At 44.6% G+C, this 27,805-nt stretch overlaps 2 protein-coding genes across 7 annotated transcripts; one reads left to right on the top strand and one right to left on the bottom strand.

Annotated features, from left to right (window-relative positions):
• The first annotated feature begins 48 nt into the window (after positions 1-48).
• On the top strand, positions 49-27,736 carry LOC125717369 (zinc metalloproteinase-disintegrin-like batroxstatin-1). Of its 5 annotated transcripts, XM_048990229.1 has the most exons (24): positions 49-165; positions 2,098-2,186; positions 2,362-2,438; positions 14,519-14,597; positions 15,265-15,341; positions 15,422-15,605; positions 15,811-15,873; positions 16,160-16,231; positions 16,800-16,963; positions 17,072-17,153; positions 17,420-17,550; positions 19,968-20,145; positions 21,271-21,360; positions 22,501-22,696; positions 22,799-22,904; positions 22,994-23,150; positions 23,282-23,362; positions 23,819-23,912; positions 24,429-24,537; positions 24,627-24,711; positions 25,398-25,490; positions 25,623-25,715; positions 26,149-26,241; positions 26,645-27,736. In XM_048990229.1, exons 1-24 carry the CDS (start codon positions 114-116, stop codon positions 26,666-26,668), a joined length of 2,469 nt encoding a protein of 822 aa, XP_048846186.1. In that variant the 5' UTR covers positions 49-113; the 3' UTR covers positions 26,669-27,736. The 5 variants fall into 5 exon arrangements, with proteins under 5 accessions (XP_048846186.1, XP_048846187.1, XP_048846203.1 ...); XM_048990230.1 differs by lacking the exon at positions 25,398-25,490; XM_048990246.1 differs by lacking the exons at positions 25,398-25,490; positions 25,623-25,715.
• Positions 2,536-9,854, bottom strand: LOC125717363 (cytospin-A-like). 2 transcript variants are annotated; one of them, XM_048990207.1, is made up of 5 exons: positions 9,427-9,854; positions 6,928-7,882; positions 6,166-6,444; positions 4,675-5,289; positions 2,536-3,252 (listed from the first exon to the last, which is right to left on the bottom strand). In XM_048990207.1, exons 1-5 carry the CDS (start codon positions 9,600-9,602, stop codon positions 2,782-2,784), a joined length of 2,496 nt encoding a protein of 831 aa, XP_048846164.1. In that variant the 5' UTR covers positions 9,603-9,854; the 3' UTR covers positions 2,536-2,781. The 2 variants fall into 2 exon arrangements, with proteins under 2 accessions (XP_048846164.1, XP_048846175.1); XM_048990218.1 differs by lacking the exon at positions 9,427-9,854 and having other exon boundaries at positions 6,928-7,446; positions 7,540-7,552.
• Positions 27,737-27,805: the final 69 nt, after the last annotated feature.

Here is a 27,805-nt window from a genome sequence, read left to right as displayed (position 1 = left end):
GACGAAAGAATGAAGGAGTGGCTGAGAGCTGGGCCACGTGAGGCGGCCGTAGATCTATAAACTGCCACTCCTTTCATTTCAGTAAAAAGCTCGAGAGGGAAACTGTGAGTAGAATGATCCCCAAGTCATGGATTGTTTTGCTGTTGGTTCTTTGTGAGTCTTCAGGTAAGCTACCAGTTACCTTCTCTTGAACAGCTAGTGGTCTATGACAGCAGAATTGTTTTTTAATAACAATGTGACAATTTTTAGCACCTGTTAATGTGACACCACACTGTGTGTACAGTTTAAAACATAAATGACTCTCCATCAAAGTTTTGTTTCTATGTCTTGAATGCAAGTTCAGTTCCCAATAAGCTGCCTGTGATTCTGAAGATTATAAACTGTAAAAAAAAGACAAGTTAAGGGACCTTTTACATGGTGTTCAGGGTGTGGAAGCTTCTTAAATACAAGATACAACTGTACCCATATATACAAATTGAGATGTCATTACAGTTACTCAGGATATGTACACTGCTCAGTGATGTTGAAGAATAGCTCCACATGGGCCTGTAACTAGCAATCTTTAGGTTAAAAGGTTTTATTTACCAAGACGATTCCTGCTGCCGGGGCGGCATGGTGGTGCAGTGGTTAGCACTGTCGCCTCACACCTCTGGGACCCGGGTTCGAGTCTCCGCCTGGGTCACATGTGTGCGGAGTTTGCATGTTCTCCCCGTGTCGTCGTGGGGTTTCCTCCGGGTACTCCGGTTTCCCCCCACAGTCCAAACACATGCTGAGGCTAATTGGAGTTGCTGAATTGCCCGTAGGTGTGCATGTGTGAGTGAATGGTGTGTGAGTGTGCCCTGCGATGGGCTGGCCCCCCATCCTGGGTTGTTCCCTGCCTCGTGCCCATTGATTCCGGGATAGGCTCCGGACCCCCCGCGACCCAATAGGATAAGCGGTTTGGAAAATGGATGGATGGATTCCTGCTGCCTTAATACCTGAAATACACAATTCGAAGTACAGGACAAACATTTTCAAGAACTGCTTTAGAAAGTCTTTGTTCTTATTTTTTTTCCTCTTTTTTTGTACTCTTCCATTTTTCATTTCTCTTTTAAATTGCTTGCATTTATCAACATTCCTTAAAGGTCCCATTGTTAATATCATCTTGCAATTACGCACACAGTTACCCAAGAGGAAAGGACACTCTATGCTACACCTGCTCATTGTACACGTATTTGTGGATAATCCTGACGTTAAGGTTTGCTAGGTTACTTGTAGGCTGAAGAAATATTTGCAGTTTGTTAGTAAATAGTAATGGCCTGCACAATAATCCCTAGTAGGGTTCTTGCTTCCCAAGAATTTTCATAACACTACAGGTAATTGACACATTGCAACATGTACTTATAACACTAGAGCCATGGTGTAATCGAGAACAGGGTAGAACTATTTTTTTCTGTGTGAAGCTGTTGCACAATTTCTGTCGCAGTCTGGCCTCCATTTGTTTCTTAGCTGGCAGAAAGATGGGAGCCTTATATATATGCATGCACATATATAAACCATCCCACTGACCTAACTATAATTTATTTACATGCATCATGCTCCTGAAAGAGCATGCTTTTGTTCTTGTACGGTAAAAGGTTAAATACTGTATATTGTCTTTATACAGCAACATCAGTTCAGCTATAGACGAAATTGAATGAGTAGTCCAGCAAAGCCTGTACAGTGTAAGTGGTTAGTTTAAAAAGTGCCTCAACATGGATGTAGCACAGTGCATCACCATGGAAAGGCACAATAGAGATCACAAAAATAGCTCTCTTCCTTCTTTGACCTGCATCTATAACGGCCGACACTGATCAAATGTCAGGTGGCACATTTCATGTGAAACTAAGTCTATACGTCGTTTCAAGGGAGGAAGCAAAAGCGAGTTTCCATGGTCCATGCATTCAGCTTGTGAGCTTCTCCAAATCACAAAGGAAAAAATCAACTTGTTAAATAACCCTGTCAGTTCAGCATAACCAATGTCAGCATGTATGGCTTTTTTAAGTAGCAAAGAGAAACTTGCGATGGGACAGTAACCAGCTTCCTGTGCTGATTTCATAATGGCTGGTTTCCCCACAGAAAGCGTCCATCCTCAGCCAGAAGGACTGAAGGATCATGTCGTCATCAGGCCCATCAAGCTACATGCTTTGCACAAGAGAAGTACAAAGGTGAGCCTTTGCATTTTTTCTGACCCCCCCCCACTTACTTACAGAACTCAACTACTCCTCAAAAAATTAATTACCTTGAATAAAAGATTTGAGCTAAATTTGAGTCTTACCCGAAGACCAATTTCCCTCTGAAAATCAACATGATCGACATGGTTGTACTCTGTCTTGTCGCCAGTCGTCCCGACCAGATGTGCTGAAGTATGGGATGCAAGTTAATGGCCAGGATGTCGTGCTGTACCTGGAGAAGAATGAGTAAGTCAATCAATCCAAAAAGTGCAAGGAAAGCTCGAATAATGGTGAGATGGGGCAGGGTGAGGTAGATAAATAATGGTCAAAGAGAGACATCTCTCAGGATGCTCGTCACGCTTCTGCAAACCACGTGCCTGCAGACGTTTTGTAGGGACAGTAATGCGCTAATCCTCAGGCTATTGGGGTCATTACCAATTTTACAAAATGCTTCAAAGACAACATATCAGGGTTATATACATCTTATTGGATTTGGTAATAAAGAACGAGATGAGTCAAATTACAAAAAACAAACTTTTTATTACAAGTATATACATATTTAAGTAGTACTGATAGTCTATGTTCAGTTTCATCCACTACGGGCTTCCTCATCTTGCATCATCTCCACCATTGCCTTGCTCTCCTCCACCATTGCCTTGTACTCCTCCACCATTGCCCTGTATTCCTCGTCCACCATTGCCCTGTACTCCTCCTCCACCATTGCCTTGTTCTCCTCCTCCACCATTGCCTTGCTCTCCACTACCATTGCCTTGCACTCCGCCACCATTGCCTTGTACTCCTCCACCATTGCCAGGCTCTCTACCACCATTGCCAGGCTCTCCAATGCCTTGTACTCCTCCATCATTGCCTTGTACTCCTCCATCATTGCCTTGTACTCCTCCACCATTGCCTTGCTCTCCACCATTGCCAGGCTCTCCACCACCATTGCCTTGCACTCCTCCACCACCATTGACTTGCACTCCTCCACCACCATTGCCTTGCTCTTCTCCACCATTGCCAGGCTCTCCTCCACCATTGCCAGGCTCTCCTCCGCCATTGCCTTGCACTCCTCCGCCACCATTGCCAGGCTCGTCACCACCATTGCCAGGCTCTCCTCCACCATTGCCAGGCTCTCCTCCACCATTGTCTTGCACTCCTCCTCCACCACTGCCAGGCTCTCCACCACCATTGCCTGGCTCTCCTCCACCATTGCCAGGCTCTCCACCACCATTGCCTTGCACTCCTCCACCACCATTGACTTGCACTCCTCCACCACCATTGCTTTGCTCTTCTCCACCATTGCCAGGCTCTCCACCACCATTGCCAGGCTCTCCACCACCATTGCCTTGCACTCCTCCGCCACCATTGCCAGGCTCGTCACCACCATTGCCAGGCTCTCCAATGCCTTGTACTCCTCCATCATTGCCTTGTACTCCTCCACCATTGCCTTGCTCTCCACCATTGCCAGGCTCTCCACCACCATTGCCTTGCACTCCTCCACCACCATTGACTTGCACTCCTCCACCACCATTGCCTTGCTCTCCACCACCATTGCAAGGCTCTCCTCCACCATTGCCTTGCACTCCTTCGCCACCATTGCCTTGCTCTCCACCATTGCCAGGCTCTCCACCACCATTGCCTTGCACTCCTCCACCACCATTGACTTGCACTCCTCCACCACCATTGCCTTGCTCTCCACCACCATTGCAAGGCTCTCCTCCACCATTGCCTTGCACTCCTTCGCCACCATTGACTTGCACTCCTCCACCACCATTGCCTTGCTCTCCACCACCATTGCAAGGCTCTCCTCCACCATTGCCTTGCACTCCTTCGCCACCATTGCCAGGCTCGTCACCACCATTGCCAGGCTCTCCACCACCATTGCCTTGCACTCCTCCGCCACCATTGCCAGGCTCTCCACCACCATTGCCAGGCTCTCCTCCACCACTGCCAAGCCCTCCTCCACCATTGCCAGGCTCTCCTCCACCATTGCCTTGCACTCCTTCGCCACCATTGACTTGCACTCCTCCACCACCATTGCCTTGCACTCCTCCTCCACCACTGCCAAGCCCTCCTCCACCATTGCCAGGCTCTCCTCCACCATTGCCTTGCTCTCCTCCTCCACCATTGCCAGGCTCTCCTCCACCATTGCCTTGCTCTCCTCCGCCACCATTGTCTTGCGCTCCTCCTCCACCATACCCTTGCTCTCCTCCTCCATTGCCTTGCAGTCCTCCTCCATTGTCAGGCTCTCCTCCACCATTGTCAGGCTCTCCTCCACCATTGCCTTGTACTCCTCCACCACTGGCAGGCTCTCCTCCACCATTGTCTTGCACTCCTCCTCCACCACTGCCAGGCTCTCCACCACCATTGCCTGGCTCTCCTCCACCATTGCCAGGCTCTCCACCACCATTGCCTTGCACTCCTCCACCACCATTGACTTGCATTCCTCCACCACCATTGCCTTGCTCTTCTCCACCATTGCCAGGCTCTCCACCACCATTGCAAGGCTCTCCTCCACCATTGCCTTGCACTCCTCCGCCACCATTGCCAGGCTCGTCACCACCATTGCCAGGCTCGTCACCACCATTGCCAGGCTCTCCACTACCAATGCCAGGCTCTCCTCCACCATTGCCAGGCTCTCTTCCACCATTGTCTTGCACTCCTCCTCCACCACTGCCAGGCTCTCCACCACTATTGCATTGCTCTCCTCCTCCACCATTGCCTTGCACTCCTCCTCCACCACTGCCAAGCCCTCCTCCACCACTGCCAGGCTCTCCTCCACCATTGCCTTGCTCTCCTCCTCCACCATTGCCAGGCTCTCCTCCACCATTGCCTTGCTCTCTTCCTCCACCATTGCCAGGCTCTCCTCCACCATTGCCAGGCTCTCCACCACCATTGCCAGGCTCTCCATTGCCTTGCTCTCCTCCTCCACCATTGCCAGGCTCTCCTCCACCATTCCCTTGCTCTCCTCCTCCATTGCCAGGCTCTCCTCCACCATTGTCAGGCTCTCCTCCACCATTGCCTTGTACTCCTCCACCACTGGCAGGCTCTCCTCCACCATTGCCTTGTACTCCTCCACCATTGCCAGGCTCTCCTCCTCCACCATTGCCAGGCTCTCCACCACCATTGCCAGGCTCTCCTCCACCATTGCCTTGTACTCCTCCACCATTGGGGTCATTACCAATTTTACAAAATGCTTCAAAGACAACATATCAGGGTTATATACATCTTATTGGATTTGGTAATAAAGACCGAGATGAGTCAAATTACAAAAAACAAACTTTTTATTACAAGTATATACATATTTAAGTAGTACTGATAGTCTATGTTCAGTTTCATCCACTACGGGCTTCCTCATCTTGCATCATCTCCACCATTGCCAGGCTCTCAACCACCATTGCATTGTACTCCTCCACCATTGCCTTGTACTCCTCCACCATTGCCCTGTACTCCTCCTCCACCATTGCCTTGCACTCCGCCACCATTGCCTTGTACTCCTCCACCATTGCCAGGCTCTCTACCACCATTGCCAGGCCTTGTACTCCTCCACCATTGCCTTGCTCTCCACCATTGTCAGGCTCTCCTCCACCATTGCCAGGCTCTCCACCACCATTGCCTTGCACTCCTCCACCACCATTGCCTGGCTCTCCTCCACCATTGTCTTGCACTCCTCCACCATTGCCAGGCTCTCCTCCACCATTGCCAGGCTCTCCACCACCATTGCCAGGCTCTCCATTGCCTTGCTCTCCTCCTCCACCATTCCCTTGCTCTCCTCCTCCACCATTGCCTTGCCCTCCTCCACCATTGCCAGGCTCTCCTCCACCATTGCCTTGTACTCCTCCACCACTGGCAGGCTCTCCTCCACCATTGCCTTGTACTCCTCCACCATTGCCAGGCTCTCCTCCTCCACCATTGCCAGGCTCTCCACCACCATTGCCAGGCTCTCCTCCTCCTCCATTGCCAGGCTCTCCACCACCATTGCCAGGCTCTCCTCCACCATTGCCTTGTACTCCTCCACCATTGCCTTGCACTCCTCCGCCACCATTGCCAGGCTCGTCACCACCATTGCCAGGCTCTCCACCACCATTTCCAGGCTCTCCTCCACCATTGCCTGGCTCTCCTCCACCATTGTCTTGCACTCCTCCTCCACTGCCAGGCTCTCCACCACTATTGCATTGCACTCCTCCTCCACCACTGCCAAGCCCTCCTCCACCATTGCCAGGCTCTCCTCCACCATTGCCAGGCTCTCCTCCTCCACCATTGCCAGGCTCTCCTCCACCATTGCCTTGCTCTCTTCCTCCACCATTGCCAGGCTCTCCACCACCATTGCCAGGCTCTCCATTGCCTTGCTCTCCTCCTCCACCATTGTCTTGCGCTCCTCCCCCACCATTCCCTTGCTCTCCGCCACCATTGCCTTGTACTCCTCCACCATTGCCAGGCTCTCTACCACCATTGCCAGGCTCTCCAATGCCTTGTACTCCTCCATCATTGCCTTGTACTCCACCATTGCCTTGCTCTCCACCATTGTCAGGCTCTCCTCCACCATTGCCAGGCTCTCCACCACCATTGACTTGCACTCCTCCACCACCATTGCCTTGCTCTTCTCCACCATTGCCAGGCTCTCCTCCACCATTGCCAGGCTCTCCACCACCATTGCAAGGCTCTCCTCCACCATTGCCTTGCACTCCTCCGCCACCATTGCCAGGCTCGTCACCACCATTGCCAGGCTCTCCACCACCATTGCCTGGCTCTCCTCCACCATTGCCAGGCTCTCCTCCACCATTGTCTTGCACTCCTCCTCCACCACTGCCAGGCTCTCCACCACTATTGCATTGCTCTCCTCCTCCACCATTGCCTTGCACTCCTCCTCCACCATTGCCAGGCTCTCCTCCACCATTGCCAGGCTCTCCTCCTCCACCATTGCCAGGCTCTCCTCCTCCATTGCCAGGCTCTCCATTGCCTTGCTCTCCTCCTCCACCATTGTCTTGCGCTCCTCCTCCAAAATTCCCTTGCTCTCCTCCTCCATTGCCTTGCAGTCCTCCTCCATTGCCAGGCTCTCCTCCTCCATTGCCTTGCAGTCCTCCTCCATTGCCAGGCTCTCCTCCACCATTGTCAGGCTCTCCTCCACCATTGCCTTGTACTCCTCCACCACTGGCAGGCTCTCCTCCACCATTGCCTTGTACTCCTCCACCATTGCCAGGCTCTCCTCCTCCACCATTGCCAGGCTCTCCTCCTCCACCATTGCCAGGCTCTCCTCCACCATTGCCTTGTACTCCTCCTCCATTGCCTTGTACTCCTCCTCCATTGCCTGGCTCTCCTTTCCCATTGCCTGGCTCTCCTCCTCCACCATTGCCTTGCTCTCCTCCACCATTGCCTTGTACTTCTCCACCATTGCCTTGCTCTCCACCACCATTGCCAGGCTCTCCTCCACCATTGCCTTGTACTCCTCCACCATTGCGAGGCTCTCCTCCGCCACCATTGCCTGGCTCTCCTCCTCCATCATTGCGAGGCTCTCCTCCACCATTGCCAGGCTCTCCACCACCACTGCCTGGCTCTCCTGCACTCCTGTCTTTTCCACCTTCGAACTCCTGCAGAGGAGTTTCATCTCCAAACTCACAGTGTGAGTTTCACCTTTTGGTGTACCATGTGTTTTTCCTTTCCCTTCTTTTCCGAAGGTAAACTTTAATAGCCTAAAGCAGTTGAGAAAACAGCACTTCATACTGAGATGCATCTCGTTCGATGTCTGATTTGGTAAGTGGTATTATTGCCTACAGCACAGTTTATACCCTCTGAATGATGACATCAGAGTTGTCACGGTAACATTCGGTTCTAGAATTCTATTTGAAAAACAACTGTAGGTGCCATATTTGGTCAACGGTTCAAATTTTTTTTAATTCTTTGCATTTTTAATATGCTTTATTCAGCTCATATTCTGCAGCATATATTGTATGAATTTCCATATTTAGCTTAATTAGTTTACGCGCAGATAATATTCTGTACTTGCAAACAATGCAGAAACCTACCAAACATTGCCGGGCCGTTCCTGTGCTCACATAGCGTAGTGAGCTTTACTTTACTCAGGAGGAGGACCGGCTCACATTTTCTGACCGTGGCCATGCTGTGCTATATCGTGAAAGGTGCTGAACTTAGTGATGAGACAGTTAATACCCAGAATCTGGAGATCGCCTCCTCAAAGTGAGGCCCAGCGACTTCAAGCTGGGAATCGGGGCTTCCTAAGTTTACGCAATATCACGTGACCGATGACTTCCGATTCATCCTGAGGTGTAAGAGGCTTCGAATCCTGTTGGCTCTTCAAAACTTTTGTATAAGTGAGATGATTCTAATTAGCAATGGTAGTGGAGGCCAGTTTAACCAAAGAAGGAATAACCCTGTTAATTCTTGTTTAAATAAATTAACGCAAGAAAGTCGGCTCTTTAAAGAAAATACCGTGTGGCTCTACGCACATGCGCTACATGAGAGCTAGCCAGAGAGAGGAGAGCGCATGCGGTCATTTAAACAAGAATTAACCGCTTTATTCCTTGATTCTTGTTGTTGAAATGCTTAGAGCGTTTTACTTTATTATTCACGTTGGCAGAAAAGTGCTTCATTACTTAAACCCTTTTATACTACGGGACCGTTGAATGCTTGAATCTGATTGGCTGACGAACGTTCTGAGGTGTGCAATTATTTTCAGATAAACGCACGGCGAACGTAGTTCCAGGTAGCTCTCTTGACCGCATTACAGTTCCATATCACTTCGCATAGTTAACTGTAATAACAGAAATTAGCATACAGTACCTATACAGCACTAACAAAAACAACAACATGACAGACAATTTTCCGAAAGTAAATCTTAATATTTACGGTGAATATGAAACTTTCAACAACTGGGCTGCAGCAGTATTAGTTAGCCTAGTGTACCAACTTAAAGGCTACACATGACATTTCTCACTAGCGAGGTAATAACAGCGCTGCATTTTAAAGCAGACTTACAGTTTAGAGACGGTGCTTCAGAACACTGTTGAGGGACACACAGAGGTAGCCTAATTCATACAAGCTCTCTCTCTCTGTTTCTCTGTGTCTCTGTCTCTCTCGCTCTCTTTCTAATAACTTCATTATTAACTGCATTAGTCTGCTATCAACGGCTCAAGCCTCCATTGCCAGCTTTAAAATGACGTTTTGGAACTAGCAAAAGAGTCGTTGGATGAGATGCGGAAGAAATAATCCTACTCACAATAGCGATTTAAGTAGAAAAACCGGACGAATCCCTTGAAATATATCATCTGATCGATGTCTTGAGGTGTGGCAACCGTAGTATAAGCGGAATAATTGACTCCGGACCGTTGAATTATTAGAAAATAATGCACACCCGAGGTGTAACGGCCACTCCGCTTCGCGTCGTGGCCGCATTACCACCTCGGGTGTGCATTATTTTCTAATAATTCAACGACCCGTCGTCAATTATTCCTTACATAACCATAACGTTTTTATTTGAAATAACAGGCGCTCCGCTGTTGTCGCCATTTTGAAACGGGCTGGCCACTTCGGCCTAACACTTCGACCGCGTTGTTCAAACAGACCTGCCGATTATGGGCGCTCATTTCGCCTTTTGGCCTATTTCTTCTAAAAGTTTCAACCTAACACTGGTAAATACCGCTAAAGTTTTTCTTCTAATTCTTTAATCATGTTGATGAAATGTAATGAGTTTAAGTGCTTTCTTCTTTTAAAATGACGTGCTGTATGTTAATTGGTTTCGCTTGAGTCTGTTTAAACTCAGCCTTTGCTCTTCTGCTTCTTTTGGGCATGTTTGTACTTGTTTAAATTCCGCTTGCATTTCTTTTAAAATATCGCTAAAGTTATTCTTTAAAACATTTTGGTGCTTTCTTTTAAAATACGCCGTGGCGCTTGTGCCTACTCCTAACAATACATGGCTGCGGCCGGACGGGCCCCCGCTGGACGTGTGTCTTACATACATCCCGTTATATGTTTTATTCCTTAAAAACGTAATTAAAAATACAACATAAATACATGTAATGTATTTTCATTCTATTATAGTTTAAAGGCAACTCTTATCACCCAAACCATGTGACCCCCTATCGGCAACACGTGTAATAGACATTTCCACCGTTGCCTTGCACATCACGTGACCGATGACTTCCGATTCATCCTGAGGTGTAAGAGGCCTCGAATCCTGTTGGCTTTTCAAAACGTTTATATAAGTGAGATGATTCTAATTAGCAATGGTAGTGGAGGCCAGTTTAGCCAAAGAACCAGCCGCCAGGTGATGGGTCACAGCAAGGAGGGGTATGGGGTTGGGTATCAGTGTTTGGGTTCATTTAATGTAGGTGAGATAAAACATTTGGTAAGGTTTAGCAGTGTCTGTAATGTCCCTGCATTGTAGGCAGAGCTTTCTGGATACGTAGTGGCATTTCTGGACACACACACCCCTGTATTGGACAAATGGATTCAGAAAATGGATGAATGGAATGCAGCGTTTTCATGTGTTTTCATGAGTGGAAGTGAACTTTTACAGAACTGAGTATTTGAGTAAGTAGGAGAAAAATCCATTTTTGATTAATCTTATTGCCTGTATTTTTGCCCCTTATTTTGAGCTGTTTTAAATGCTGCACTGTTCAGTTGCAAATGGTAGGTCCCTCTGAATCCCATCTTCGCTTTACTCCACCTCCTGTTATTCACAGGTATCTGACTCGAATCCGGCTGAAATGATCCCAGTCGATTTTCCAATCTCCGCCTTTTCTATTTGGCAGAATGCACAGCCTGGATCCAAACTGCCTTCCTTCCCAGTTGGACTAACAGTTGGCTCCACCTGACACTCTATACCATTTAAACCCCAGCTGATCACAGAGCTTATTGCAGGATGTGCGTTTGTTCCTCTCCATGTGTTGTGGGGCTGCCTTGCCTAACTCCTATAGTAAGGAGAAGGTCATAAACTTGTGTTCTTATGTTTTAATAATTCTGAAATGGGTAAGAAATGAGCAGCAGGGCGATATAGAGCTAAAAGGTGCGATTTTTCTAGCACTACGATGTAACTGCCTTGCTGAATGTGATTTCTGTGGCAAAAAGATGGTGATATTGCTGGCAAGCGGTCTTTTTATGAAACTCAAATGTAACTCTGTCAAAGTACAATTTTACCAGGGTCCCTGAATTCGCTTGATATGCTCTGTTAAATGAAACTGAAACCCCCAGAAGACAGAATGAAGCTGTAATTCATACAGGTGGCAAAACTAAAATGTCTCTTGGTAATTTCATCAGGGCGGTGATGGAATTACAAATGTGCATGTTTTTGGCGAGTGATGGATGAGGTGATATGAAACATGCAGTTGTCTGTAATCGCTGCAGCTTTGGGGAAAAGACTAGCATCCCTTTAAGATTCATTACATTAGGATGGCAGGCAGAGGTCACTGCAGTTTGGACGTGCCAGGAACAGAGGAATAAAGCCAAGTAGAACGTATGGAACTTCCAGTCTTTTTGTAATATGTCACAGAGTAAGGCATAACTAAACGCACTGCTGAGAAAATGAGCGTAGAGGATTGCAGTAGTATACTGCTAATCCCTACTATATACACTCCATATACACATTTTATATACATTTATTATGGATACATATTTTATATACAGCTCTGGAAACAAGAGACCGCATGTTAGAAAGGCTCTTGTAGCTTTAATTGATCTAAAACGAAAAACACCAACGAATTCTCCTTCTACCGCATTCCATGTCACGGAATGTTGATAATATTAAGTGGCTGTGTACACTTCATAGCTATTTTCACAGTATTGTGATGTAACGGTATACAAAATTGACGGTTTAGCACAAACGTGGGTTTTGCGTTCACGGTTCTGTGCCATTTCAGTACAGCAGGGAACAGTGAAATTGTTGTTATTAAAACAGCAAACATAATTAGGAAAAGCTGTAACCCAGAGGCAATGTGTCTGTCGACGTATCTGAATAACAAGACACGCTTATTTGCACGCTTATTTAAAATATATAAATTATGCTCATCTGCTGGCGGCTCTGGTGCTGCCTTTTGACGCCCGGAGCCCTTCTCTCCTGCCGCACCAGCAGACCAGCTTCGGGTCCTTCGTCATCCTCCTTACGTGCCGCCGCCTCTCAGCTGCCTGGCGGTCCGCCAAGCTGGAGCGGGCTTGCCAGTTGATCTTGTAGAGCGTGTACTCCAGACGCCTTTGTAGCACCGGGCAGACCGAGGCGTCGCGAGAGCAGCGAACGACGAGCAGACTTGCCCACTGGCGCTACAATATTTTATAATAATGTAAGCCGACCGCTTAGTTATATTAGCCTATGAGGGCTTTATTGTCCATATAAGTGTATAGAGTGGCACAGGAACATGTTCCCCCCAGGACAACGGTGCAACATACAGACAGCAAGTGACGAGGGGAGGGATTCATAATAATTAAAATAACCGCAAAACAAAGGACAGTGTAGGGAAGGGGGCTGAATTCAATACTGTATATACTGAGTGAGCAAATGTAAACAATGGCAATACGTAATTTATTTACATAAATTAATGACAACCGCAAACTAAAATTAAGGGCCGACGAAGCAATCGGACTAGCCAGACCTAGAAATATAATCCCATAATACTGAAGTTCTTCTCACGCTGTTTGTACTGCCTCGACAAATGACACATATACTCTCAGAATCACATTAGTCAATTCTTTTGGTTTTAAATTCTCAGAACAGTTGACAAAACCGCCCCCAAAAAACACATAAGGCACAGCCTCAGTTCCCGTTTTTAAAGGAAATCTGCTCACACAGACATACTTAGTCAACATTCTGACTGCAGCGGTGCATGACCTTGTGGATTGAGACTGTCTGTGATTGGATGGTAACTAATTCATGGCCACTGGGCCCTGGAGCAGGGACAGATTCTCTGAGGACTGGCTGACCCCACGTTCTCAAAAATGTACATTGCTTTGGATATACGTGTCTGATAAAAATATAAACACATGTGATAATGGCAAACAAGCTGTTTTTCTCCTCCACATGTCAGCAGGATTGGGGGTCCAAATCCCACCTCTGCTCTGTGTGTCAAATCTGCATGTTCACCCTGAGGCACACAGATGTCCTCCAGTGTTACTTTTCTCCCATAATTGAAAGCATCTTGACATCTCTTGGGGAGATGTTCTAATAAATTTGCCCCATTGGTGGCGGTAGTGGGGATGGGGGGGGGAGGGTTGTGTTGTGATGCGAATGATTTTACATACATTTTTAAATAATAAAGATTTTGCCATTTAAAATAAGACTAACACTTTTGGGTGCAGCCACACAACTAAACATTACTAAAGCCAATAACTGATCACCATGGTTAACTGATTTTGTCTGATATAGGATTACAATCTTATATGTTTGGTCCTTGTGCTCTGAACGTACAACAAATTGGCCTCAATAACACACAGGAGCATCCAAAAATGCATCCAAAAACGGCATTAAGTACGGTGATGGCAAAACCCAAAAATATCGCAATGTGATTTTTTTTTTCAATATTGTATAGGCCTAAATAAATATCTGTTCATGTGACATTACTAAGAGCTTGGTGAAGGCTGCAGAGGGGATATGTATACCATGAAATATACTTCATGGAGAACAAAATGTGATTTTAACGGAGGAGTAAGTGTGTCAGGATGAGGAGGGGGTCCGTTGATATCCCCCGCTCCCGCTCCCCCCCCCCCCCCCCCATTTCCAGCACCCCTGTGTGTGACTATGTGTAGTTATTCTCCCTGCAATAGATATGACATACACCAGCCCTTGGAATTGGCTCCAGGCCCCCCACACCCTAGACAAAAATTATGCTTTGAAGATGGATAGATGGAAGGACTGCGATGGGCTGGCCCCCCATCCTTGGTTGTTACCTGCCTCGTGCCCATTGCTTCCGGGATAGGCTCCGGATCCCCCGCGACCCAGTAGGATAAGCGGTTTGGAAAATGGATGGATAGATGGATGGGCTAGACTGGTCACAACAGCCACTTCTCTTACCCATCCTCAATCCCACTCTATCACCATTGCAGAGAATTACAGCAATACCAAGAGGAAATGCAACACTTCTTTCATCAGTGGCGGTTGTCAGTTGACAGACGTTTGTCAAATTGGCTACTTATTGCAGTTAGAACCCTAGACTCTGAAATCTTGTGGCTAGTGCAATAAACATTGCCACAATACTCACCTGGTGATTGGAGACTGTGAGTTTGGGAAAGTACACCCTTCCTTTCTGAGCCATCTATGAGACTAACATCCTGTATGTGACATTATTAGTATCATTATTAGTACATTGAAATTATACCTCTTACAGGGACTTGCTGACTAAAGGTTACAGTGAGACAACCTACAGTGAGAATGGGGCCCCGATCACTGTCACTCCAAAGGACTTGGTATGTACAGTAAGAGCGCAGAATTCCCCCTGGCAGTAAAGGTTCCAGTAACACTTTACTGGAGGCAGTACAAATAATCCAGTATTATGCAATTAATTATGTAATAATTAACCACAAACTTAATCTTACTGACATGTTGATCTCATGTTCATTCATCATTAATAAATTGTGACATATCTTTTATCTTAAGCAATGTACTATATTTGTTACTTCTGTGAATCTTTGCGAACTACTGATGGAACTACTGAAGAAACTAGAGAAAGAACAAGGAATGAATAAAACACTGATGTCATGTTTGCTCATCATTAACGAATTATGATGCATCTTTTATCTGAAATAGCTACTACACTATGCTTGTTCATGATTTGCACTTCAGTAGTAACTGACTTACTTCAAGTATTTGTGCCCCCTCAAGTACTGTTACCAAAGTTACTCCCATGAGATATAACTTTTTCTGATGCCAATAAAATGTATGTTTGTCAATACGGTGTAGGGGGCATACCAACCAAATACTTAATCTCCTGTTAGAATTCGCCAATAAAGCAGCATTGGTGATGTGGTTAACTCCAAAAATAACCAAAATTTAATTTTTACTAAAAGTCTCCAGTTGAAAGGTAGAGGACACCGTGGTTAATGTTAATTTCTTGTACCATTTTCTCCCACACAGGACCACTGTTACTATCATGGAGGAATAGTGAATGACACAGAGTCCATTGCCAGCATCAGCACGTGTGATGGCTTGAGGTAGTAGCTACACCTCTGTGATATTTCTCAATATCCACTCGATAAGGATAAACTGACCACTTTCTGGCCACTGTGACCAGGGGTTACATCCGGACGGCCGCACAGCAGTATCTGATTGAACCGATGTCGGGCACTGATGATGGAGACCACGCCTTGTCCAGATACGAGGCTCTGAATGAAGACCCTGTAGTGTGCGGAGTCACCAACAGCAGCTGGGACCCTGTCTACCCACCGACCACAGGCAAAATGCGCTCCCGCAGCTCAGTAAGACAGCGATCTCACCCAAACACTCACATGAGTAACCAAACATCCCTGCTCCACCCACAGAGTTATACATTACTCAAACATCTATATGCCAACATCTTTACTCGGTGTAAACAAAAGCAAAACAGCCCTGAAGGGACAGAACTCAATGGTGTTATTTGTTTTGTCTGCAAATCAGAACTCTTATTTTGTATTTTATCTGCAGGGGCCATCACTCCTGCAGCAGCAGAAATATGTGGACTTGTTACTTGTTGCAGATAATAGAGAGGTACCGTGAGGAGCAAAGCCACCTTTCACATTTCTACAGTACCTAATGATTTCAACACTGCTAGCATATTATTCACCCGTGTCGTCAATTCAGGGAAGACATCATTCATTTAACCCCCAGTACAGTTTACCATATTTAGAGTAAATGTTTGTGGAGTCCTAGTGAAACATACTGGATTGTACTGTAACAGTTTTTGAAACAGGTGTTTGCAGATGAAAACCTGTAAAACATATCTTTTGTCATACTATGAAAGGAGTATTCCATATTTGACCACATTTCCTTTCAGTACAAGAAGATGAATAGCAACGAAAATGAGTTGAGAAAGAGGATATTTGAAATTGTCAACTATGTCAACCTGGTGAGTCACTGTGATTGGTGACTAACTTAAGGAAGAAGAAAAATTCCTGAGACAACTGTGTCATTTTTAATGCAAAAAATCTTATCACTGGTGGCACATTCTGCCGTATTAGTGATAATCATTTTGATCATTGCATTAACTATGGTATTCTTTTATATCCAAAATATATATAAATATATAGTACAAAATATATCCAGCCTACTTCCAGCAGTTCCGGGTTGGGGGGGGTGGCAGGTAGCACAAAGCACACAAGCAGGGGCACACCCAGGAATGGAAGCCAGTCAGTGTAAAAAAATGACACTGAATTTCTTTGTGTGAAAAAAGGGACGATTCTAGGATTTGATCCATATGGGGGCTCAAGAAATACAGGATGCCTCCCTCCCCATGGATAAATTTGCCTAAATGTATACAGGAATACAGGGCAAATGACTAAATGGGGGGGGGGGGGGGGGGGCTGAGGCCCAGGGCCCAGTTTAGAATCGCCTATAGTGTGTGGAACTGAAGGGACCTGAAGTACTTATGTAGGAGTAATTAATTTAGATCAATACCCCCTTTGGCGTTCACGCAGGTATACAAGCCTCTCAAGACTTTTATTGCCCTCACTGGGCTGGAGGTGTGGACAGACCAGGACAAAATTGCAGTGACACCCCCGGCTGGAGCAACTCTGGATGCGTTCACAAACTGGAGGAAGACCTCCCTAGTGAAGAAACATGACAACGCTCATCTGCTAACGTGGGTCTGAACATTGCTGCCACACTGACCTAACACAAATATGTCACCACTCTCACAACCGAGTAAGCTACAGTATTTACACAGCGTGTACTGTCACTCTCCTCACAGGGGCATCGATTTCGAAGGGAGCACCGTGGGCCTGGCATACGTGGGCAGTTTTTGCGCAACTCATTCAACAGGAGTGATCCAGGTACTCTTATCACATCACAACCACTATGAAATGACATCTCAGAATGACATGTGCATGAATTCCATTAATTCTGTGGTACCACAAAGTGAGGTAAAGCAAGAATCATTGGTGTTGTATGCTCACTTATTTCAATGGCTGACAGACACAGGCGTGGAGGAAAAACATTTGCAGAAGTGAAACGCAAAGGCACATTTTTGCCTGAAAAATCATGCAACTTGCTAATCCATTGAGGAGCATTACTGATTTTCCAATATGGTCTTTCCCAGGATCACAGCTCTAATTCTATTGCCGTGGGAGCGACGTTGGCTCATGAGATGGGGCACAATCTGGGCATGAACCATGACAGCGATTCATGCGTCTGCGTTGACAAGAGCTGCATCATGTCTGCCGCCCTCTCGTAAGAGCCCCTCCAATTAATTCCAAGACCAAGTGAGACCAGTACATTGACAAGATTGTGTTCTGCACGGTACCAGTTCTTGGTGGTGCCTTATAGCCAAAATTTCTTCTCATGGAGGCCTGTGATTTGCAATGTCGAATTGCCGTTTGGAACACAGCTGAAATCAGGACTGAGAGTCCCGGGGTTATGAATGCCCCACTTACAGTCAACTCGACCTACGAATGGACCGCCATAAAGCCTATTACCTAAAAATACCTAATACCTAAAATTTCGACTTGGGGAATGGATCTCGTTCACATCCTGAAGACTGCCTATAGTATGTTCCATTTTTGTGGCCACTTTATTAGGCACACCTGCTCGCTAACACACAAGCAGCCTGCTCTTCCTAACAGCCAGCCAAACGGCTTCAACACAACATATACACCACAGCGACAAGAGGTTCAGTTGCTTCTTGATGTTACGTCCCCTGGCTAGTCTAGGGGGTTGAAGGGACGAACATAAAGATAGATAGTGAAGGAGGAGCCAAGATGGTAAACTAAAAGGTTTAATTAATGCAGGTGACGAGATTTGGGTTCAGACTGAGGTATAACTTCAGGGAGAGCCAAGGCCAACATAACAAACAAAACATCCCTAATGTAAAAATAAAAGAAACCTACCTAACTCCAAAGAAAGCAAAATATGCAACCTATAACCATAACCTACCTAACAACACATAAACAGGAGAAAACAGGATGTCAAAACAAAAGGCAGCTCTCCCCTACAAGCAGTCTGAACAAGCACATACAAGTCACAAAGGCATACAAGCCGGCACAGGTATGGCAACCAAAATGGCCTGAGGGCCCAGAAACACAGCAACCTAGGCCTTAAGTAGTGCTCTGCTAATTAACAATTAGCTGGACTCCGAGCAGCATCCAATCAGGACAGAGGAGGTGGAGCCTAGACAAAACAAAGTTAGTAGGGAGAAGAGACATCCTCCTGGGGGATGTAACATTGACTAATCATTAGACTAGCAAAGACATGTGATCTAAGCAGTTTTGGACATGGTGGCTCGTGCATCTCAGAAACGGTTACCATCCTGGGGCTTTCACGCACTATTTCAGTCAGTAGCTGTTCTGTAAGAGAAAACACCATGTAAATGTGAGACGTCAGATGAAAATGATAACACGAAGAAATGAGCAATCAAGAAGGTTATGTCAGCAGCTCATTGCAAGAGTTGTTTGCAAAAAGACACATGTCTCTATGGCGACTGAACCTTGAAGCGGGATCGCACCTGGTACTATAGTAGGGATGGCTCATACCACTTTTTTTGGTCCGATACCGATTCCAGAACATTGAGTATTTGCCGATCCTGATCCGATATTTTATTATTCTCGCAAAATCAACTAGGCTGGCAATAGTACATAACGCTCAAACAGTAAACCAAATATTCTGGTTCTCTAAAGGAAGAAATACAGTCCACAGCCTGACTCATTTACTGTATGTAATCACTGCTGATTCTTTTTTTAACCACACTTGGCAGTATTCAAACTCAAATGCCAATTTGCATGCAGCACCGCTTTTCGCAACGTAAAGTCAGAATCAATCCATTGTGCTGCTAGACTTAATAAAAACACGGGATGTACGTCTGAGCTCCAGATATCAGTTGTAAAACAACTTTTTCGAAATGAACTCCTACACTTGCCAGTATGTATTTGGAATTGCCGTTTCCAGTCCGCCAACACGTACCGGGGCTCCAAATGTTCAATTAAGCGTTGAAAACCCGTATTTTCCACAACAGAAAGGGGCTGGTCATCCAGCACTATGAATTCAGTGACCTTCTGTGTAATCAGCATGGCTTTCTTGGTGTCCAAAGGGAGCTTCTGGCGTTTCTGAATTGTTTCCTACAATGTTTGTTGCTTCGGAACAGTTTTGGTTCTTTTCCGATGTGGTCTGTATAAATATCAGGGTATTCTTTTGCATGATATTTCTGCGAGTGTTTAATCAAGTTCATTGTGTCAAAATTTCTAACGCTACTGCCACCCCTCGAAATGCTCCGATTACATACACTGCACACGGCAGTTCGGCAGTGTTCTTAAAGTACGTCCATACTGTGGACATCCACGTTGTACCGACATACGTCACATGACATGCTGCTCAGATGATACGGTTGCCTTTACTACATATCATTTAGCTAAGTTCAACTAAGCATTTATATAACACGCTGATGCATCGGATCGGATCGGATACTCCTAGTTTGTTTTTCCGATAACTGATCCAGTAATTTTGGCCAATATCGGATCTATACCGATATTGCACATCAGATCGTTCCATCCCTTCTAGATAGGTATATCTAATACAATGGCCACTGAGTATAGTTTAATCAAGTCGTGCACCACTTTCATAGGAAGATCTGTGCGTAACTGAAATGCTCTTTCTAGGTACAACATCCCGAAGCATTTCAGCAGCTGCAGTGATAACAGCTATGGGCAGTATCTGGAATCCAGAAACCCACAGTGTCTCTTCAACAAGCCAGACTATAATGCAATAATAACGCCGCCTGTGTGCGGGAATGGCTTCGTGGAGAAGGGGGAGGAGTGTGACTGTGGCACAGTTGAGGTACCTCCTTTCTCCTATCATTTGAAGAAATCATCTCACACATTTCCCATATTCAGTAATGGCTGGAAAAGGAACAAAAAAAAGCTGAGATGTGTTGAATATCCAGTACTCAGAAGGATATCAGAACAGATATCCAGAACAGAAAATGTTATTATTTAACTACTTTACTCTAGATTGGCAAACTATTAGTCCCCCCATTTGAGAGTACCGTAGTAGCTTCTCCTTAGCAGTACTAGAATGTGACAGAAGCCAGGTCATTAACCACCAAGGTCTTGTCCATTCCACAGCTGTTTGAGAACGACCTTCATGTTTTGGAGACCACATGCGGTGTACTCTGCACAATTATTCCATAGTTAAATGTGCCGCCTTATCTGGCTTGAACTTGCCAGTGCATTCTGAAGCTATTATCATTTCAGAGGTTACAGCAAACAAGATCAGACATAGCATTTGGGTGCTACTTAAACCAGAACAAAGTTGGTTAAAACATCCATCCATCTTCTAAATGCTTCTTCTGCTCAGGATTACAGGGGGCCTTGAGCCTTTCCCAGACTGAAAAAATAATCATGCAAATATATATGTAAACAATATGAATACATTATTTGAAGAAAGCAAATGAAAATATCTGAATAGTATTTTTTGTGTTTACAGATTTTGTGACAATTTTGTGAAATAATTTAGTTTAAGCCTAGATGGGACAAATCATAAAGGTTTTGGGCTCTCGGTGATAATGTCCAGACATGACAGCACATCTTCAAAACTGGCATGGGTTCAGATTTCAAGACATGCATGCATTCCAGTGGCTGTCCTGTTGCAACTTGTGAAAGACACTATCTGCATTCTACTCATAATCAAAAAAACACTCCATACTGAGGCAGGAATAACAGGCTCTCACTTTCCTAGCACATTCCTATGATACACAAAGGAAATTCCATGGAATTCCAAGATTTCATGTGTGATCTCCAGCATGTAATCATCTAAAAAATGCATGATATGAGGCAAAGAGTTTTGCCAGGGGCTACTTTCATACTGGTTGTGTTGGAGGCTGAATTTAGAGGCGGGAGAGAATATGACAAGTCGTAACCTTGAAATAATCCTGACACTGTTACTGTTTTTTATATTTGACAGGAATGCAATAATCCCTGCTGCAATGCTACGACCTGTACGTTAACGGCAGGGTCACAATGTGAAGGAGGAGAATGCTGTGAAAACTGTAAGGTAAGGTACCTGGGTAGCTAGGGGCTGATGCTGTGCTGTTTGTCCACTCCGTAAGCCTACCAAAGCCTTTTACAGTCATTGAAGGTAACATTAGCATTTCATTGATAAATGAAAATAAAGGGCTTTAATTGGAATCTAGGGATATAAGCCCATACCCGCCTTTCATGCATGAACCATGGGCATTCAAACAGGGCTATGGATTTTACCATCTGTTTCTAAAAAAATAATTTAATTGGAATCTAGGGATATAAGCCCATACCTGCCTTTCATGCATGAACCATGGGCATTCAAACAGGGCTATGGATTTTACCATCTGTTTCTAAAAAAAATAAAGAGTACTGTGGTGATGTGACCAAAACAATCCAGATGGCATAAAAAGTCAGAGTTCATGGGTTTATTAGCTTGAGCTTGGGAACTATTTACTTAAAAAAAAAAAAAAAACACAGAAAAATACACATCTCTTCAACCGGTTAACAGATATATCTCGGTGTTACAACAATGGGATCAAAACCACAAAAAACTCCCAGCAACAGGTAACCATCCTTTTCACCCCTAGGGGCCAAGCATCAAACTCTGGTAGGGGAACCCCTGTTGGTTGCTTCCCACTAGAAACCTAGTTTTGCACATGTAACAAAGGATAGCCATGGATACCATATGACCATGCAAAGTCATTGCCAGCAACAGAACTTTACCATTCAGGGAACTTAAATCTGAAATAAAGAAATACTCCCCACCCCACACTTAAACATCCACATGATCAGCCCTAGCCCTTCCCAGAATTCCTCAGCCAGAGTATAAAAAGGCTCAGGTAAGCTCACACCACCTCTTTGTCTCTCCACTGAACCACACTTCTGTCATGGCTCCTGGGGGGAACTGGTGAGGATACCACAGGAACCCAAGAGAGCAAGAACTATGCAGTTGATAAAAGAACTGATAAGTACTTTGCAATAAGTAATATGCAATAAAATGGTATGTGGGCCTAAATAGGTCTCACAAGCAGAAGCCAACTTTCCTGTGTTCAAACATATATTTCAGAATATTAAATTAATTAGAAATGAGACATAAGTCAAATCCAGTTGTGAATTTCTTAGTAAATGTTGCAGGCTAATGAGTTCTTCGTGATGCTCGCTCTTTCTACAGCTCATGCCTCCCTCCAGGATGTGCAGACGGCAGAAGGATGAGTGTGACTTGGCTGAGTACTGCACAGGGAAGTCGAAAGATTGCCCAGAGGACGTCTTCTCTGTAAATGGCATTCCCTGCAAGGGTGGGCAGGGCTACTGCTACAATGGACAGTGTCCTATGCGTGATAGTCAGTGCATCAAGATCTGGGGGAACAGTAAGTTTTTCTCCTGTCATTCTCATCTCTTCACTGAAAGTTACTCACTCATCACACATTAAGTGGCAAACCAGCAATATCTAAAAGATCTTTATTCCACAGCTGCTGAGCTGGCAGCTGATAGTTGCTACACGCAGAACACCAGAGGGGTCTACTATGGATTCTGCACACGCCCATCCAAAGACACCTATATAGGATGCCAGAAAAAGTAAGGGCTGACAGTTAGAGCCTCCTATTCAGCACTGTACTCCGTAAAGGACTAGGAGGATTGACTGTGCTCCCTCATTTTCCCCGTAGGGATGTGATGTGCGGAAAGCTGTTCTGTATAAATGGCAAAGACACCCCCAACTATAACCGTCTGGTAGCGTTCCCTGGATGCAAAGCCATATTCAGCGATGACCCGAACACTGACTTTGGACAGGTGGACACTGGGACCAAATGCGGTGATGGACTGGTAAGACAATAGCCAAGCTAAGGTTATCGAGAGGTAAACAAGAAAGTTAGGTTAAAACAAGCTATGATTGTGTGAATGTTCCACAGTTCGTCAGGATTTTTTTGTCGATTTATCAAATCTGTCATTCCCAGGTCTGCATGAACAACGAGTGTGTAGATCTAGAGGCGGCCTACAGGGCAACCAATTGTTCAGCTAGGTGCAAAGGCAATGCGGTAAGCTCATGGGGTTTTGGCCGACGGAACATGCTTGACAGACAGCCTGCTTCTGCAGAAGGCAGTGCAGAACTCAGTTATGAGGGATCCTGCAGACACAGCACCAGCCCAGTTATTCAGATTCAAATGTGACAAGATAAAAGAGGTAAAACAGAGCAACAGGAAAAGAGCCTTGGTACTGAATACCTTTTAATCATATACAGAAATGTTCATCTTGATAGCTGCCACTGCTTTTCATTTTTGCTACATCTTGCTGGGCACAGTTTGCAACAATGCTAGTGCTGTATCGTGTCAGTCTTAAGTATTGTACCATGCAACATATTTCAGACTGAGTATTTCACCTCTAGCAGCCAAGCTCATGGAATAAAGCAATTTGCAAAGATTTCTCTCATAACATCTCTAGCATCACGGTTAATTACGCGCCTAGGATAAACACAGTAACATCTCATCTTACAGGTGTGTAACCACAGGCGGGAATGCCAGTGTCAGCCTGGATGGCTCCCCCCTGACTGTGATCAGATGGCTGAAAGCTTCCAGAAATTGGCTCCAGGTGAGTTCACAGCTATTTCCTGCATGTCTTAAACAAGATGTGAAACTTGAAGAATTACCTCAGGGCAAAGCCATGTCGCCTTTCTGTTTTTCTTTTTCAACTGGCTGTCCGACTGGCCATTTCACTATGATATACGGAGGCAGGCATTAGCAGAGAGAGGCAGCTTTCACATTTCAATCCACAGTGAAAACGGAGCATATCTGAGGAACAACAGCTCACCGTTTTCTAATGACATTACCAAACCATGTTCCATGAAGTAGCTCAAACCTGACAAGGTCAATGATCTATAGAAAAATGTGCAGATAAAAACTGTTAATTTTTTCTGTGGTAGCAACAGAATGCGACCAGCTGTTTTATGTCAGCCACGATGGGAAATGTTCCATAAAAAGTATATCAATAAGAATAATCAAGTGTTTTAAATATCCACATATTCACATATACAGTAATATGTCCCTAACACTGCAAAGTGTATTGTGATGAACTGCCAGCACTGACTGCCATGTGCTCTTGTTTCAGGAGTGATTATTGCCATCACAGTGGTAATCAGCCTGCTGATTATAGCTGCCATTATTGTGGTGCTGCTCTGTGTTCTGAAGCGCAAACGCAAAAGCTCAATTCCTCACAGGTACGTGGGTTCGGACACTGTGTGCCACATACAGCCTTATGGAGCAGGATCCAAGAGATCTCATCCTCTCTCTTTTGTCCATGCCTCAGACCTGCACGTTACAAGGAGGAGATGGATTCAGGTGTAAACAATCCTGCCTTTAGCCAACGATCGACGCCAAACTTCCAAGTCAAGGTAACGCATTGTCCCAACTCCCTCCACGTGACAGTACTTCAAGTTTCATTGTCACATGTGTTCAGTGGAACACAGTGAAATTCTTTTCACATTTTCAGGGGGAAGGCTGGGTGCGTGGGAGGACAGAGCAAATAGCACTTCAGTAGAAGAATGAGAAATGACAACTGATAACTAATAAATAGGAAACAGAGAAGCTAGCCATGCTGAACACAGAGTTTCTGTTCCACTCAAAAACCACAAAATGTTCACAAACAATGTAATATTACTCAGGTCTCAAAAATCTTTTAAAGAGCTCTGTTATACAAAGGTGAAGCAGTGACACTTTACAATAAGGCTGCCCATATAAAGAGTTTATGAATGGTTTATAATCTGGTTATTAATTAGGTTGTAACACTTTGTAAATTATTAATAGACAATTTTAAACAAGTTATAACGGTTTTCTTTTTAATAATGAGTTACTACCATTTACAAGTGGCAAAAGAGAGCCTTATTGTGAAGTGGTACTGGTGAAGCTGATATTTGGGACACTGACCAAAGCAACTAAGTCCAAAGAGTTTACTTACAGTAGTACATCTCTATGCTGAGTGTATATTATGTCATATGCCCTGCCTTCAGCAGTCCCACACACTACTAAAGCTATGCAAACTTGCACATTTAGGTCCCTGACCCAACAAAACTCATTTCAGGTTCCCAAGCCGACTGTAGCTCCACCTGTACCTCCACCTTCTGCTCCCTGCCAGCCTGGGTCCCAGGCGATTAACCTGGCTGCTGCAAGAAAGGTAAAGATGGCAAATAAAACATTAACAAGGGTAAAACCAAGAAGGTTTATACCAAAACAAGGTCTATAGTAAAGAAATTGCACTAAAATGACAATATACATCATACTTTATCCTTTATCCAAAACATTTCAGGTTCCCAAGCCGACTGTAGCTCCATCTATTCCTCCACCTCCTGTCTCCTTCCAGCCTCGATCACAGGCCATTAGCCCAGCTGCTACAAGACAGGTAATGATGTCAGATTTATTTAATAATAATATTAAAAAAAACTGGATAATACCTAGATTTGCCATGAAAACAATATACATAATAAAGAAATTGTATCAATATGACAATGCTGTCTCACTTTATCCTAAAAGAAAAAAAAAAGCAGGAAGTAACTTTTCTCAGTATTATTTACAAATTCACACTTATGCTATACTGAACAAATTACATATTCATTAAAAAAAGAAAACAAATACTATTTTTTCTGTTATATTTAAGTGAAGCCAAATGATATTTGGGACACTGACCAAAGTTTCTAAGTCCAATGATTCCATTTAGTACATCTCTATGCTGAGTGTATATTATGTCATATGCCCTGCCTTCAGCAGTCCCACACAGTATTAAAGCTATGCAAACTTGCACATTTAGGTCCCTGACCCAACAAAACTCATTTTAGGTTCCCAAGCCAACTGTAGCTCCACCTGTACCTCCACCTCCTGCTCCCTTCCAGCCTGGGTCCCAGGCGATTAACCTGGCTGCTGCAAGAAAGGTAAAGATGCCAAATAAAACATTAACAAGGGTAAAACCAAGAAGGTATATACCAAAACAAGGTCTTTAGTAAAGAAATAATACTCAGGGCCGATCAATCTTATAGGCCAGTGGTTCTGAACTTGTTTAGCCTCAGGGCATTCATTATGGGTCATTATGGGTCAGTAAATCATGACACAAATTCATGATAAAAGTTGTCAATTGGTGGGTGGGGGTGTATATTATTTTTTTATAACCATACATCCATCACCACTTTTGGGTTGTGATCCACCATTTGAGAACCACTACTATTGCCGACTGCTTCGGGTGCCAACTTAACCTACCAGTATCACATTGTCTTGAACAATGAGCAACATTGATTGGCTGTCTGGTTAAGTCGTAACAAGTTGTCCTCTGTTTCTTAGGCATTGAAGCCACCTCAGGTGTGAAAGCCAACCAGCAATGGAAAAGAGATGGGCTTCATTTTGTTCACACCAGAGCAGGCACCATGGACCGAAGGGATGAACACTGATGTATATAACTTCTATAAATAAGGAAATTCTCAGTGTACATAAATGACATATATGAGCAATCTCTCTGCCAGTAGGTAATTTCCACCTTGAAGTTCATGATGATCCATTTTCAACAGGAACACCCCTACTTCTATCGTTTTGTTGTTTAGTGCAGTGGTTCTTAACCTTTTTTGCACCACAACCCAGTTTTTACCATGCTAGCTCAATTGCGACCCTATATCAAGTTTATGTTTAAATTAATGCTATGATCAAGCATGCGGTGCAGTCTGCCATTTATGCTAATCAATGCCATTTGCACAAATCTGATTGGATGTGCCAATGAATTTTAAATTAAGCATCTGTGGTTTGGTTTCTTGGATTGGTTGAGTGTTCACTAGTTTTGCGCTAAGGACCCATGACTTGTTTATATAGGTTAATTCTAGGATCAGGGCTGGCAAATCTGATCATGGATCAGCATAGGAGCTTGCTTTTAAAATGCTTATATTTCCAACCCCTTCAGAACATGCCGTGACCCTAATTTGGTTTGTGACCCATGGATTGAGAATCACTGGTTTAGGGGTAGTGCAATGTAACCTTGACGATGGTTAATCAAACATTTCATTTCAACAACAGGTGATTACACTTCTCACATCCCTACTGTAGTTCTCACTTGTTGTATTACATGAACAATTAACACTGTCAGTCATTAATGACCAAAGGTGCAGCATTCTACAGAGGACATTAGGAACCAGTAATAACTTGCAGCTGAAATTAAGTCACTGCACTATTTTTTCTGCTGTGTCCTTCAACGTGTTTATTATTCTGAACAGTTGCACAAAATTGCAGCTTTAATGTACATATTTGTTCTATTTGATACGATGAATAGTTCCGTATTGCTGTGGATATTAGCAGTTATGCATCACAACGGCATTTTTATGTTCACCTTCAAACTGCAACAAAATGCAAACTGATGTTTTATATTTAATAAACATAATTTAAAAATTATACTTGTGTAAGGTAATTCAGTAAGAAGTTTTTTTTCAGTATACTCTATTGCCAATCTCCCTGGTGCTA

The sequence above is a fragment of the Brienomyrus brachyistius genome, chromosome 2, assembly GCF_023856365.1.
Source record: "Brienomyrus brachyistius isolate T26 chromosome 2, BBRACH_0.4, whole genome shotgun sequence".
Taxonomy (NCBI): Eukaryota; Metazoa; Chordata; class Actinopteri; order Osteoglossiformes; family Mormyridae; genus Brienomyrus; species Brienomyrus brachyistius.
Note: the sequence above shows the minus strand (reverse complement) of the source record. Positions and strands in the feature narration are given on the sequence as shown.